This window comes from Vidua macroura, chromosome 9 (assembly GCF_024509145.1).
Source record: "Vidua macroura isolate BioBank_ID:100142 chromosome 9, ASM2450914v1, whole genome shotgun sequence".
NCBI lineage: Eukaryota > Metazoa > Chordata > Aves > Passeriformes > Viduidae > Vidua > Vidua macroura.
This window is the reverse complement of record NC_071579.1, coordinates 2,651,708-2,666,150: the sequence shown is the minus strand read 5'-3', so window position 1 is coordinate 2,666,150 and position 14,443 is coordinate 2,651,708. Positions and strand designations below refer to the sequence as shown.

The 14,443-nt window shown below is 52.8% G+C and overlaps 2 protein-coding genes across 3 annotated transcripts; one reads left to right on the top strand and one right to left on the bottom strand.

The window, feature by feature from the left end:
* The first annotated feature begins 8 nt into the window (after positions 1 to 8).
* ALDH9A1 (aldehyde dehydrogenase 9 family member A1) lies at positions 9 to 8,243 on the top strand. 2 transcript variants are annotated; one of them, XM_053985300.1, is made up of 11 exons: positions 9 to 250; positions 889 to 1,034; positions 2,135 to 2,264; positions 2,568 to 2,702; positions 3,163 to 3,359; positions 4,113 to 4,253; positions 4,985 to 5,173; positions 6,103 to 6,190; positions 6,534 to 6,675; positions 7,174 to 7,286; positions 7,382 to 8,243. In XM_053985300.1, exons 1-11 carry the CDS (start codon positions 58 to 60, stop codon positions 7,474 to 7,476), a joined length of 1,569 nt encoding a protein of 522 aa, XP_053841275.1. In that variant the 5' UTR covers positions 9 to 57; the 3' UTR covers positions 7,477 to 8,243. The 2 variants fall into 2 exon arrangements, with proteins under 2 accessions (XP_053841275.1, XP_053841276.1); XM_053985301.1 differs by lacking the exon at positions 9 to 250 and adding an exon at positions 780 to 798.
* A 216-nt stretch (positions 8,244 to 8,459) lies between these two features.
* On the bottom strand, positions 8,460 to 13,646 carry MGST3 (microsomal glutathione S-transferase 3). Its single transcript, XM_053985307.1, has 6 exons — positions 13,542 to 13,646; positions 11,320 to 11,443; positions 10,392 to 10,465; positions 9,721 to 9,778; positions 8,954 to 9,026; positions 8,460 to 8,672 (listed from the first exon to the last, which is right to left on the bottom strand). Exons 2-6 carry the CDS (start codon positions 11,434 to 11,436, stop codon positions 8,551 to 8,553), a joined length of 444 nt encoding a protein of 147 aa, XP_053841282.1. The 5' UTR covers positions 11,437 to 11,443; positions 13,542 to 13,646; the 3' UTR covers positions 8,460 to 8,550.
* Positions 13,647 to 14,443: the final 797 nt, after the last annotated feature.

The window sequence follows — 14,443 nt, the reverse complement described above, 5'->3', positions numbered from 1 at the left end:
AAGGCTGTGAGGGAGAGGCGGCGCCTCCCGGCCGCGGCGCCTCACGGGATCCCGCTGATGTTGGCACAGGCCCGGCTGCCGAGCCTCCTCCTCCTCGTCCCACGGCTGCGCTCAGTCTCTCCCGGCCTCGCCACCATGAGCTCCGCCACCGGCACCGTCACCGTGCAGCAGCCCCTCAACTACCGCGCGGGCGCCCGCGTCCAGCCCGCCGACGGCGGGCAGCTGGAGGAGGTGTTCGAGCCGGCCACAGGTACCGGGGGAGCTCCAGGGGCTGTGAGAGCTCTGTGCCTGCAGGGCCCGGTGTCCTCGGCTTTCCCCCAGCTCACCTGGGTGCCGCCTGTGCGGGTGTCCTGCTGCTCCTGAGCCGCCCCTGCTGCAGTGGCTGAGCTCTGCCTCAGCGTTTGGCCGTCATCGTTCTTTATGCAGAAATTCGCTCTCGCTCTGTCACCGGTGCAAAACGCGGCCTGACTTTGGCAAAACCCCGCGATTTAAATAGCTCTAGAATTGTGTAATTGTAGTTATCGGTATGTAGTGTTCAGCAGAATCGCTTCTAAGAGTTTTACCCTCCTGGGGAATGTGTAACGAGAGGCCTGAAGAGGGTGGTAGAAGAGTAACAAACTCAACTGGAAAAGCCAGGAATTTTGTTGCAACTGGAGGTAATTAGTAACCAGAACACGATTGGGGAATGTCAGCTCTTTTAATTCGGCCGAGCTGAATTGCAGCACCTCTTCTATGGCTGATTACAAACCAGTGGGTTTCAGTGGGAAATCTGTGCCTGGTATAGGTGGCTTGACTGAAGTATGTGAGGTCTGGTGCAAGATCAGCCACGTTCTGGGCCCCTTTTCTGGGGTTTCCATCTCATTTATTCCCTGTTTAAAACGTGCCCAGGTCGTGTGCTGTGCAAGCTGCCCTGCTCTGGGGAGAAGGAAGTTGATCTGGCTGTGCAGAGTGCAAAAGCTGCCTTTAAAATATGGAGTCAGATGTCGGGCATGGAGCGGTGCCGAGTGATGCTGGAGGCTGCCAGAATTATTCGGGTATGTTGAGGGGGAGAGGGTGGTTCTGTCTCTGAGCTTCCTTGTTACTGTGGCTCTTGGAGGCTTCAGCAGGACTTGCAGAGCTCCAGGAGTTGCTCAGGAGTTAAAATCTACCTTTGGCCAGAAGAGACAGGAGGCTGCCTCAGGCAGGGCTTTGGTCTTATCACTGGAGTCAGCATCCCGTGCCTGCAGCTTTGGTCTTATCACTGGATTCAAGGCCAGTGTGTGCTTTCTCAGCTTAATTCTGTTAGAAGACATTAAACTGAAGTGACCCATTTGGCATCTTGCAGGGTTTGTGGTTCTTTTAACTGCTCCAAAGATTAAATTTCACTGCACACAGTTTCAAAGCTGAAATTGCATAACTGGCATTGCTGAACTTTTGGCTTGTCGGAGGCTGTTGTTACATGACTGGAATGTGTCCTGGCAATAAGAGAAAGTAGGAGTACTGGTTTTTATCTATCAGATAATACACATGGGGAGGATGCACATAAGTGAGGTTTAACACAGACTCCTTTCTAAGATAACAGGTTCTTGGGCATCAGATCATTAATCTCCATCAAGGTACACATCTGTAAGAACCCAGACTTTCCCCAGTGTGTGTAAGTCATGAGAAAGCTTTCCTTTATGCCAAACTTTTGCTTTTGCCAGTCTTCCAGGGCAGGGTAATATTTCTGCCTGGGAGATGGACTGTTAAAGGATGCTTCCCAGCTGCATTGCTTTGTCCCTCTTCACTGGCCTCTGGTTCCATCCTGATCTTGCTGTTTGCCCTTCCCAGTTCAGTTCTGCGAATTCTAATCATTGTTTGCCAGCCGACTTCTAAGTTTATGTTTGTTCATCTTTTAGATAAACAGGGATGTTAAACAAGACTGGACCAGCAGTGAACCCCAGCAGCTTTCCCTTTGACAGTGCCCTGCACTCAGTCACCATGGGGACATTGATAAACAGAAGTTGGGAATGTCCCTTTTGGAGATGACCATTTCTCACGGCAGGATCTTGTTTGGGATTTGTGTGCTTGTGAAGCAGCTGTCTCCCCACAGCTGTCTGTGGGGTTCTGCTCCAGGCTTCGCTAACATGTTGTCTCTGTCCTGTGCTGCTCACAGGAGCAGAGGGAGGAAATTGCCACCATGGAGACCATCAACAATGGGAAATCCATCTTTGAGGCCAGAGTGGACATCGACATATCCTGGCAGTGCCTGGAGTATTACGCAGGGCTGGCAGGATCTCTGGCGGGTGAGGATGTTACTGGAGTTTGCTCTTTGTTCTCTGTTCCACCTTCCCTGGTAGCTCCAGTGGCACAAACCCATCTTTGCTGCTGATTTCTCTGAGATGGACCATTCCTGAAGACCTTGGAAGGGTTCTGAGAGGTCTCTGCCCAATGCTGCCATGCTCTGTGGGTACTCACACGCCTTCTGTGAGCTTGCTGGGGTAAAACTGTGTCTCTGCTCCTAGGCAAAGCCAGACCTGACCCCTGGGGGCTCTGGTCAAACAAGAAGGGACTTTGCTCTTTTCTACCTTCTGGCTGTTTCTTTGCAGGTGAACACATCCAGCTTCCCGGGGGATCCTTTGGGTACACTCGGAGAGAACCACTTGGGGTGTGTGTTGGGATTGGAGCCTGGAATTACCCTTTCCAGATTGCCTGCTGGAAGTCTGGCCCAGCCTTGGCTTGTGGTAATGGAGCCTTTCTGCCCACACCAGTGTTTTCTTCAAAGCCAAGTGATCCTGTGGGGCAGAGTGATTTCTGGGATGAACTCTGCGATTACCTTAAAGTGTTGAAGGATTAGCAGGATTTTCAGGCTGTTACTCTGGCAGAAAGGGAAGGGAAATGGAAGGAGGAATATGTTGGGTGTCAAGAGGTTGGGAGTGCATCCAGAAAAACACTGATAGCTTGGCTTTGTAACAGATGGGGAAGGTCTCTGGAAATGTCTGCAGGGCAAGACCAGCAGCCCCATCTCCCCCAGCAGGAAGGATACTCTTAGTTGCAGTGATGAACTGAAAGTGTTTCCTCCTCTCTTGGGGGAAACTTTTGGGGTCTGTTGAGACAAACTCACAGCGTGGGGTGGGGATTTTGTTTCTTCCCTGAAGCAGTTTGGGTGTTAACCCCACCTTGCATGTGTCTGGATTCCTTTAGGCAATGCCATGGTCTTCAAGCCTTCACCCTTCACCCCTATTTCTGTGGTGAGGTTGGCAGAGATCTTCACAGAGGCCGGGGTGCCCAAGGGGCTCTTCAACGTGGTGCAGGGTGGGGCTGCCACGGGCCAGCTCCTCTGTCAGCACCCAGATGTGGCCAAAATCTCTTTCACTGGCAGTGTGCCAACTGGCATGAAGGTAAAGGCACCTTGAGAGGTCTGTAGTTGATACCTCCTTGAGCTTTTCTGCACAGGGCTTGTAGAGGTGGGGTGTGGGTCAGCATTTTTGGGGCTGGGCAAGGAGCTCACAGCACGGGCAGGGTCATGCTGGGGATCCAGTTAACCTGCTGGGCATGGGCTTGGGAGAGAAACCCCTTGGTCAGCTTCACTTGCTTAGCCCCTTATTGCAGTGAAGTCTCTGAGCTGCTCAGGTGGGTGTTAATGTTGAGAGGAGAGTACATGAAACAGCAGCACTAGAAAAATGTGGTTCTGGCTCCTATAAAGCACTAAAGCTGCATGCAACCTACTGTTTTTAAGCAAGGGGGTAGTTTGAGTTTCTCACCCTCAATTTATTATTCCAAAATTGAAGAAGGACTTTTGGGAATAAATTCTGAGTTGGAGGAGGGGAAATGTTGTCCTGTGAACGCTCCCTACATGTGTGTACCTGTGAGTTGCAGTGGCAGATGGCAGCTACAGCTGCCTGCAGCTTACACTGAGCATGAGACTTCCTGCAAATGCCTCTCCAGGTTTTGTTGGCTTTATCTATAAAAAAACAACCCCCAAACCCTCTGAGGCTGTCCTCAGTCTGAACTCTCCACATCTAGGGAATTCAGCTTGCCCTTTGAGCTGCTTCTCTTGTTGGTGAATGGTCCTTTGGGTCTCTCTTGCCACTCCCCACCAGCCTCCCCTTGGCCAGTGGATCACTCATCTCCTGTGTCCTTGTTCCCCTCAGATCATGGAGATGGCAGCTAAAGGGATAAAGCCAGTCACCCTGGAGCTGGGAGGCAAATCCCCCCTTATCATCTTCTCAGATGCAGATCTGGAGAATGCTGTGAAGGGAGCCCTCATGGCCAACTTCCTGACTCAGGGCGAGGTGTGTGTCTGTGGGGCAGGAGTGCTCCTTGCCAGAGAGGCAGGGTGGGGGCAGGGTTGGGCGGTGGGGCCAGCCTGTGACCTCCTCTAAGTGAGGGATGCCCTGAAGCTCCCATCCTGACACACCTTTTGCAGCGTCAGAAGGGATGCCCTTGCAGGAACCAGGGCAGGATGTCCCAGCAGAGTGTGCCTTAGCCACAGGACACCCTTAGCCAGTGTCCTGTCCCAGACATGGAACCTCCCTGGCACCAAGCACCCAGCTCAGCACAGCTGCTTCTGTGCCCTGGGCACCAGTGTGGCACTCACAGGTCGGGAGAAGCTGTGCTGCTGTCCCTTGGAGGGGCAGCAGGGTCCAGCCTGGTGTGCTGAGCCTGAGGACAGGCTTCTGTCCTTCCCAAATTCGGGATATCCACCGTGCTGCAGGTTTTATGCAATCCTATTAGCAAATTTGCTCGGCAGAGTCATTTCTGGGAATTCAGGAGTCAGCTCAAGGTCTCTGCTGCTGGTGACCTGATGCGTTTTTGCCACCTGGTGGCATCAGAACCACGGTGTCCAGCAAGGACTGTTCAGTGCAGTCACGGCCCCAGGACAATCTCCTTGTGTTCCTTGTCCCCAGGGACAAGTTAGCTGCTATGGAGGGGCTTTTCCAAGAGCCTCTGGAGCAGGACCCAAACAGGGAAGGACTGTGGAGTGCTGTGTTTCCTATTCTGAGCTGCCTCTCCTGTGTCCCAGGTGTGCTGCAATGGCACCCGGGTGTTTGTGGAGAGGAAGATCCTGGATACTTTCACAAAGGAGGTGGTGAAACGCACCCAGAAAATCAAAATTGGAGACCCTCTTCTGGAAGACACACGGATGGGAGCCCTCATCAACCGGCCCCACCTGAATCGTGTGCAGGGCTTTATCAAGCAGGCAAAGGAGCAGGTGAGATTGTGGTGCTGCCTTGTGACTGCCTTGGAATGTCTCTCCTGTTAGACAAGCACACTGCCAGCTGCCCTCCTGCCTTGTGCCTTCCCAGTTAAGCTGGTTTTTTTTGGTTGTTTTTGGGTTACTCAGTGGGTGTGTTGGACCACTAGATACAGAAGTCTGTGGGATCTGATGGGATGCATCCCAGGGTCCTCAGAGAATTGGCTGATGTAGTTGCTGAGCCATTTTCCATGATACTTGAAAAGTCATGGCAGTCAGGTGACATCCCAAGTGACTGGAAAAGGAAAAACACCCGCTTTCTAAAAGTGTGGTGGACAAGAGCCTGGGAATTGCAGACCTGTCAGCCTCACCACTCCGACTGTGGAAAGATCATGGAACAGATCCTCCTGGAAGTTGTGTTAAGGCACGTGGAGGACAGGGAGGTGATTTGAGCCAAGTACAGGGTGCTGCACCTGGGTCAGAGCAACCTCTGCTATCAGTCCAGGCTGGGGGATGAGCAGATGGAGCAGCCCTGCAAGGAAAGACTTGGGGGTGCTGGTGGATGAGAGGCTGGACATGCCCCAGCCATGTGTGCTGGCACCCAGAAACCCCCAGTGCCCCGGGCTGCATCCAAAGCAGTGTGGGCAGCAGGTGAGGGGGAATTCTGCCCCTCTGACCTGCTCTGGTGAGACCCCACTTCAACCTCTGGAATCCTCAGCACAGGAAAAACACGTGAAGAAAGGCTGAGAGTTGGGGTGGTGTAGCCTGGAGAGGAGAAGGCTGTGGGGACACCTGATTGCAGGATTTCAGTTCATAACAGGGGCTTATAAGAAAGATGGGGACAAATGTTTTAGCAGAGCCTGCTGGGATAGGCCAAGGGCCAGCCAAAGCTGGGCAGGATGCTCCTGCATGTGCCTGCATCCCTTCCTCTCTTGGCTGTTTTCCAGGGGGCAGAGGTGCTGTGTGGTGGGGACCTGTATGTGCCAGATGACCCGAAGCTGAAGAATGGCTACTACATGCGGCCCTGTGTGATAGGTAGGATCTATCTCAGTCGTGGTACCATGGATGGTGTGGGATTTCTCCTGAGAAAGCTAAGTTCAGCTTTGTAACCTGGCTCTGTGATGTCCCCAGCATGGATGGACACTTGGATGGGGGTCCTAGAGAGAGCTGAGACTTCCAAGAACTGCATCCAGGGAAATCTGTGCTGTTGGATGGCCTGACAGGAATGGTGCTGTTGGTGCTTTTGAGGTGCAGGGTGTGCCTGGCTGCTCTGCCATGCTGGGTGCTGTCTCCAAGGCTGTGTGGGTTGCTGAGTGCACAGGCTGTGCTGCTGCTCTTCCTCCTGAAGCACTTGTGCTCTGCCACCCTTCCCTTGCAGGGAACTGCAAGGATGACATGACATGTGTGAAGGAAGAGATCTTTGGGCCTGTCATGGCCATCCTGCCCTTTGACACAGAGGAGGAGGTTGTGGAGAGAGCCAACGCCACTAAATTTGGCCTGGCAGGTGGTGTCTTCACCAGGTATGACTGGGCAGTGTTGTGGAACCATGCTGGGGAGGAGAAATACTGCAGTGATTTACTGCTCCTCTTGCAGTGCCTGGGCATGGGTATCCTCTTCCAGACAAGCTGAAGAAAGGGATTGCCAAAAGGGAAATCTGTAAATGAATGCACGTCTCCCTTTTTTTCCTGAAGTGTTGGGTGGGCCCAGTTGTCCCTTGGGTTCCTCCCATCCTGGCTTGGCCTGCTGCCTGCCTTCCTGCCCCTCCAGGATGCATCAGGAGCCTGCTGTGCTGCTGTTGGCTACTTGCCCCACTCTGCATTGCTGGTGTCCTTGTCCTGCCCTCTTGAATCAAATGCACTTGGAGCATCCTTGGGAATTGGTGCTGCCTCCTTTGAGGAGGCAAAGACAGAGTGGGGCAGGTTGGACTCCAAAAAGCAGCGTGGCCTGCTGGCCTTTCTCCAGTGGATGTTGCTGGGCAGGGAAGGAGGGGATCCAGCTGAATTGCTTTTTTCCTGCAGGGATATCCAGAAGGCTCACAGGGTAGTGGCTGCTCTCAAGGCTGGGATGTGCTTCATCAACAACTACAACGTCAGCCCAGTGGAGCTGCCTTTTGGGGGATACAAGTTCTCAGGTGAGATCTGTGTGACCTCCCCTGGTACATGCCAGCTCCAGGGGGGTCATTGGCACTGCCTGGAGCTGTGTCCTCACTGCGGCTCTTCCCTGCAGGATTTGGCAGAGAGAACGGCCGGGCAGCCATCGAGTACTACTCACAGCTGAAGACTGTCTGCGTGGAGATGGGGGATGTGGAGTCTGTGTTTTAGTGCCTCTGGGGCCTGCTCAGGGCAGCATCAGGCAGCTCTTTCCTGCCAGCCAGAGATGTGGATCATGTACACAGCAATAAAGTACCCTACAGTTGTCAGTGCCTGGGGGGAAGCTGAGCTGGAGCAGCATTTAGGCACCCTGCTCCTGCAAGGGGGGGTTGGACACACAGGGCCCAGCTCTGACCTGGCTGGTGGACAATGGGAACCTCAGAGCAGGAGGCACCAATCTGGCTTTTGGCAGCAGCTCCTGCAGCCACAAAGGTGTTATCAGAGGCTTGTCAGTGGCCAAGGCCAGGCCCAGGCTTCCCAGGCTGTGTGCCTTGATTCCCATTGCCTTCCACCCTCCATCAGCTTCATTTCTGGCTTCTTAAAAGGTAGGACCCTACTCAATGCAGGTATAAGCTCTTGGACACAGTGATATCCTGTAACTATCCTGACCCTGTCTATTCTGTAACCACATAAAAGCCTTAAGTGTAGCATTGTTTATTCCCTCTAGACCCTTGGTAACCTCAAGGTTTGGTTTTTTTTCTATCTGTACCTTACTTACAAGTGGGACAAAACATTGTGGGGAGGGTTGGCTGATGCTGCCTGGCCCTGAGAATCACCTCTACACCAGAATGGTGGTGAGCTCCAGCACAGAATAGTGAAAGTTATTTCACTTCCTTCCTGTAAACTTACTGTTCTTTATACACATGATGAAGCAACAACTTCAATTGTTTTCTTATGTCTTTTTTTAGCAATCAAATAAATAATTATTCTGGAACATCTGCTCAGCGTGATGTGAACTGAGGGGTCCAGAAATGGGGCTGTTGCTGTATGGGCTAAATGAGCTGCAAGGTGGCTTTTTGATCAGTAAAATCATAAAAGCTAGAAGGAATATCTCTGCCTGCCAGACAGATTTCTGTAGTCCTACAAAACCAGAGTATAGTTCTAGCATTCTGCAGAGTTTCTTATGAAAACCCTCTGTAACTTTAGCATGAAAATACAGAATGGACAACTATCTTTTATTGAGAAAGAAAAGGAAAAAAACACAGGAAGCCAAGTGTTCTAAAAGAAAACAGAAGAAAAGTCCCTTTAGCTTCTGCAGCCGTGCTGGCAGACCCAGCCCAGGTGCTGGCAGGCTGAATAGATGCCTGTGCCCACCAGCCCAAGGAGGGCCACGGAACCAAGGGCCCCTCTCCTTCGGTTTTTGGGATCTGGAAAAAAAATCGGGATTTGTCAGTTCACTGATAGACTAGCCCAGCCTGGAGATTGAAGAGGGAGCAAGAACTAAAGGGAAATCCCCAGGGCAGAACAGCTCAGGCCTCTTAGGGAAGGCATCCCTGCTGGATGAGAGCTCTTCCCAAGAGCAGGAAGAGTGTGCTGCAGTGTTGGCAGACCTGTACCCTTTCCTCCACCCCTGGCTGGGAGCAAAGAGCCTGAGGTCACTGTAGGAGACCTGAGTCTCAGCAGTGTGTGCTGCAGGGTACAGTCCTACCTCCTGTGTAGTAGCCATAGGCATAGAGGAGCCTCCCAACGATCCAGGCAATGCCAAGCCCCGTGGTCACTCGCTGCAGAGAAAGGAGAAGCATTAAAGGCTTTGGAGGCTTGAGCAAAGTCATGGAGGCAACCAGGTGCTCATTCTCATTTCACCCCTGGCAGTTAGTGAGCCAGAGCAAGAACCAGGATTGTGGAGACAGCTGCTGCTCCAAGCCCTGCTCCAGTGCCTCCAGCAGGTGTTCCAAACTTCCACCTTGACTCTTCATTTAGAGCTCGCTCTGACGTGGTTCCCATTTGCCAGATGTGCCTATGCTGCTTCCTTCCCTCTTGGAAAAGGAGTCTGTCTTCAGGAAAGACATCATTTGTCTTTGATGGCAAAGACAGAGCTACTGGATTTGGCCTCTCCCATGTGCCTGCCTCCTCCCAAGTTGTCTGCATCTTTCAGTTGAAAGTAATCCAGGCTTTTGTTGACTTCCTTTGGCAAGGCTTGGAAAAACTGGGCTGAAGGGATTCTTCCCACTCAGTGACTGGAGGCTGCAAATGCTTTGCTTTCTCTAACAAGGCACCTCTAGGGGAAGGACTATAATAGCTGAAACAGCAGTAATGAGTTTATTACTTGTGATTCTCCTGCAGAAGATTTCTACAACTAAATTTTAAGGGGCACTGCTCTTAATGTCTGATGTGGCTACTGAAGGGGCTGTCTTGGCCTCCTGCCCCCCACCTTGCCCAGGTCAGGGAGCCAGAGCAGAGTTCTGCATCACTTACCGGGTGGTAGAGTCCACCAGTGCCTAAAAAGAACAGGAAGGCAGGGTAGACTTCCAATCTGAAAATAAAAGTGAGGAGGTTGTGTTTGTGCTCAGGTTGCTTACAAAGACAAAACTCCAGAAGGGCAGAAGCTGCAAACATTCCCTGCCAAGGGCATTTTGGGCTCATTACGAGTCTCTGTGCTCAGTGCTGTGGCTGAGGAAAGAAACACACACAGTTTTAGGGGCTTCCTCCCAGCCTGTGCCTCTCTCCCAGGACACCCACCCACTCTTTCCATTTTGTTCCCTAAGCCACTCTAAACATTCCCCAAGAGTTATGCTTCCCAGCACCCCTCTGATGTGCTGTTGCAACCTGTCCACAGGAGCTGGGTGGACTTTGGCCTCTCCCCAGGGAGACCTGGGCAGCACAACAGATCAGCACCTTCCGGAAACAAGATTCCTCACGTCTTAAGATCTACCCACGGGAGCAAATTGGTGGGAACTGGGGAAGAGGAGATGGCTTCACAGCACCATCCCACAGTTTAAGGCATGGGAAGGAACCAGCATGGCCTTTCTGCTGAGCTCTGCAGGGCTGAGCCTGGATCAAAGCAGAGGCAGCAGCACCTCTGGGGCTCTGGGCCCTGCCCCTCAGCCCTGTGTGTTCCGAGGCCCCCGTTCAGAGGTGTCACTCACGTGTTCTGGTGCGCACGCTGGATGCAGTTGAATATCTGCCCGTGTTCAGGGTCCGTGCTGTACATAGCTGGGTACTGCCAAAAAATAAACCAGCAGCAAAGCATCAGCAAGTGAGGCCTGCAGCTCCTCTCCCCAGGAGCCCAGGGCTGCAAGACCAACCTGCAGTGGCAGGTTAGAGGCTGTGCCTGCCCTGGGGCCCACAAAAGCTCTGTTCAAGGTCACTGCCTTCCTGGAGCTGCTGCCTGGCTGCAGAGGCTTCCCCAGGCCTCAAATCTGTGTGCACCACACACGCTGGGGACATTTGTTCCAATCCTGACTCGATGCAGCAGGAATGGGATCACCCCAACAGGCAGCTGGAGCTGCCCTTGTGCCCACCCCTGCTCGTCACTTCCATGAGTGAAATGGTGAAAGAGCAAAGGAGAAGTGGTTTGTGCTGAAGCCAAGTGGCACAGCAGCCACTGCATGCCATGGCCCTGACTCACAGCTGTCCCCACCCAGCCCACAGCTCTGCCTGCTATAAAGGCTCCCCAATAGACACTGAGGGAAGGTCACTTGAAAGACTTGTGACGGGGCACACATGCTCCCCCTGAGTTTGAGAAACCCTCCTATCACTTTTGTGCCACCATGACCCCTTTCCCCTCAGTGCTGCATCAAGTCTTATTTGCAGGGGAAAAGGGCCAAGCAGTTTCTTGCTCATCAGTGCTCCCAAGCTCAAAGACATATGCTTTCATCTTGGTGCCGAGCACCTGATGCCCCAAATCCCAGGCTGTGTTATCCAAATGCCTGGAGCTACTTTCTGGAGAGCCAAGGCAGCTCCACCCCTTCTACATCTGTGTGGTGGGGCAGGAAATGTCAGCAAGTCACCCCAAACCGATCAAGGTGTCAGCAGACTGGCTCCAACTTTGCCGTGCCCTCACTGAGCACTCACCTCCACATGGTACTTCTTGCGGGCCTTACCCACGTTTATGGCGAGGTGCATGACCAGGACAAAGCTGGCGGCCCCGGTCAGCATGACGTAGCCATATTCCTTGGAGAGAACAGCCATTGTGGTGCTGCCAGAGAAAGGGAGCCCGTGAGTGTTCTGGGGAAGTGGCAACATGTCATATAGGTGCATGGAAGAGTTGCTGAGCTTCTACACCAAGAGCTACCAGCACAGGGACTGGCTGAAGGAATTTGTACCTTTTGGAGCCTGCACAAACCAGGAGCTCTCTGCATAGTTCCTGTCAAGCAAGACTTAAAATCACATAAGCATTGGTGGGAAGTGGTGTCTGGAGAACATTAGTGCAGCCTGGGCAGAAACTCATGGGCCTTTCCAGCCCCAGATGAAGTCAGTTTATTCCCAGGAGACATGTTTCTTCATGCACTGGGAACCACACCTGTGGAACTCCTTGCCAAGGGACATTGTGAATGCAGGCACTTCTCATAAATTCAACAGGAAACTGGGAATAAGAGGTAAGTTGGGAATTATAACAGAACCTGGCTCAGAAATCCCCTGAGCTGGAAGGAGCTGGGCTACATCAATGATTAATTTGTATTGCTAAGGTCACCCTTATATAAAATACTAATAAAACCCACCACCACAGTAATGATAACTGAACTTTTGGGTAAAGAGCCACTGGCTAGATGACCGATGCTCTGCCCTGCAGCTCTCAGGAAGCCTCTCAGAGTCACAAACTGGTGAACAGCTTCAAGAACACACAGCTACTGGCATTTACAAACATCTGCACCAGCGGCCAGGGGACACCAGGGCCCATGTGGCTTTTGTTTAATGGTTCTGTGCTCCCTCATGCAGGCCTGAGACAGAAGCATGGGGCAGAAGGTGTATCCTGCAGCCTCTGCCATGCTGCCCTACATTCCACATTCTCACTCTTTCCTGCTCAGCAGCCCCCATCCACACAGAGCACTCAGGCTCCCTCCCTGCTGCCAGAGAGCACAAGGGCCCTTCCCCACAACCATCTTGCACAACGCCAAACCTCAGACACCTGGCTGGGTGACCTTGGAGGGTGTTGCATGACACAGCCCAGCAGAGACCTCCCTCCAGCACCGGGAGAACTCTCCCAGTCAAATCCCAGTTGGTGCCTGTCTCCAGATGGTGCCTCCATGATGTAGTGAGGTTTTGGTGTCTCCCTGCACCTGACCCACCAGCAACATCTGTCAGTGTGGGGAAAAACAGGCCACCTCAGGGAACTGCTGCAGTCTTCCTCTTGCACCCCTCACAAAGGGATTTTTGGGGACCATAGGGTTTTATTTCTCATTTGCAGAGGATTATCATCGATGGAGTAAGGTGAAGACAACAGCTGGCTTTGTCCACAGGAAGTGAGGTAAACAATTATCAGTAAGAATATTAAAACCCTGAAGTAATGAAGAAAACCCAGCTGCATGCACCTGTAATTGAGGTTAGAACCTGACAGGTGACACACTGAAAATAGAACACGTAGAGCAGGTTGGTGGTCACATTTCCCCCTTCAAATTACAAGGTTGTTGGAGAACCAGGCATTTTATCTTCCAGCACTAAATTGTAATCTGGGGGTTTGTCTTGGGAGCACAGAGCACGGCAAAGCATTAAACCGGGTGTGTCATAAAACTGCTACTCTTACACTACTGATATCAAAGCGTACCTCAAGCCTTTGCTCTCGTAATTTCGTGCCATATAAAGCACTCCAAAGTCACCAGGACTCCCACGGTCGTTTCCGGATTGTGGTGCCCGGAGCGTTTCAGCAATCTTTGCCCGCACTGCAAGGGCTTTGCTGTCACGGTGCACAAGACTCAGTTTCTACCTTTTTACCCTGCAGCGTTTCCCGCTGGAGCCAGAGACACGAGATTTTGGAGCATGACACGGCACAGAGCGGCAGCAGAAAAAGGGACCTTCCCAACTCTGCCACAACACTGCAGCTGCTGTGAGTCAGCAAAGCGCATTAAGACTCCTTGAACAGACCCACGCGTGGATTCGGACTGGATTACCCGATGTAAGCTCAGCCTTCGAGCCAGCAGAGCGACAAAAGGAGGCCGAGCCCTGCCCAGCCTGCTCATCCCGCAGCCCCCTTGCCCCGGAGCCTCCCCCGGCTGGGAGATGTCCGCGGCGCTTCCTTCGTTTTCCATCGGGACAGCCTGACCCTGGGAGCATCCCCCCGCCCCCGGCCCCGCACTCACCCTCAGCGCGGCGCGGAGCAGCCCAGGCGCTGCGGGACGGAGCCGGGGATGGGGACGGAGCCGGGGGCGGCAGCAGCGGCGGCGGCGGGGCCGTCCCGCCCGCAGCACCGCCCGCAGGCGGGGCCGGGGCTCGGCCAGGCGCGATCAGTCTCACTGCTGCGAGAGAAGAGTGGCACAGGGATGGCTGGGGGTCTGCGGAGGGATTTGCCGTGACGCTGTCCCCCAGCAGCTCTGCCCGCGTCCCCAGCACACAGACATCGCTATCCTCAGCCTTTCCCCCATACCCTTTCTGCCATTTTACCCATTATAGCTAAGAGCTCTCAGTCTCATTCGCAGTCTACAATGTAATGGCTCTGAGTTTGGTAACTCACACCGTGCTTGCTGAAATCTCCTGGTTTCCCCTGTTATCTCACCAGACCCTGCAGTGTGTTTCACACGTGGAGTTGCTGTGCTGCATCGTGTAAGCAGATACTTCCCTTGGCAGTTCCCAGCCCTGGTAACAAGGATATTACATCTCCCTGTAGATGTAACTCTGACACTTTGGTATGGACACACAACCAATTTCCAAGAATATTTGGAGAGCGTGTAAGCAATATTTTTACTTTATAAAACATTCGGGTTTTAGGAATATCAGAGTGTGACACAAAAGCAGAGCTGGACTTTGCAGTTCTATAAATGTTCACACAACAGTGGAGGCACAGGCGGTCTGGCTGCACTGCAGAAGCACAGAGGGTTCCTCTGCTGTAATCAGTGTAATGGGAAAGAAAGGAAGAACCAGTGGGATCCTGGGCTCCTGGTTTTAATCTCTTTGCCCTTCCAAAGCAGGAAGTTCTTAGATTCCCTTGGGCTCTAGCAATCCAGTAATTCCCTGGGGCTCCAGCTGTGTAGGCTGATCCCTTTAA

What these genes read in the sequence shown, in the direction of transcription:
- ALDH9A1 (XM_053985300.1), top strand. Translation starts at nt 58, where the DNA reads ATGTTGGCACAGGCCCGGCTGCCGAGCCTCCTCCTCCTCGTCCCACGG. An exon ending in TGGCCCAGCCTTGGCTTGTG is followed by an intron (nt 2,703 to 3,162) that starts GTAATGGAGCCT and finishes GGATTCCTTTAG; the next exon opens with GCAATGCCATGGTCTTCAAG. An exon ending in TCAAGCAGGCAAAGGAGCAG is followed by an intron (nt 5,174 to 6,102) that starts GTGAGATTGTGG and finishes GCTGTTTTCCAG; the next exon opens with GGGGCAGAGGTGCTGTGTGG.
- MGST3 (XM_053985307.1), bottom strand. Translation starts at nt 11,436, where the DNA reads ATGGCTGTTCTCTCCAAGGAATATGGCTACGTCATGCTGACCGGGGCC. An exon ending in CTGGTGGACTCTACCACCCG is followed by an intron (nt 9,027 to 9,720) that starts GTAAGTGATGCA and finishes CTTTCTCTGCAG; the next exon opens with CGAGTGACCACGGGGCTTGG. An exon ending in CTATGGCTACTACACAGGAG is followed by an intron (nt 8,673 to 8,953) that starts GTAGGACTGTAC and finishes TTTTTTTTCCAG; the next exon opens with ATCCCAAAAACCGAAGGAGA.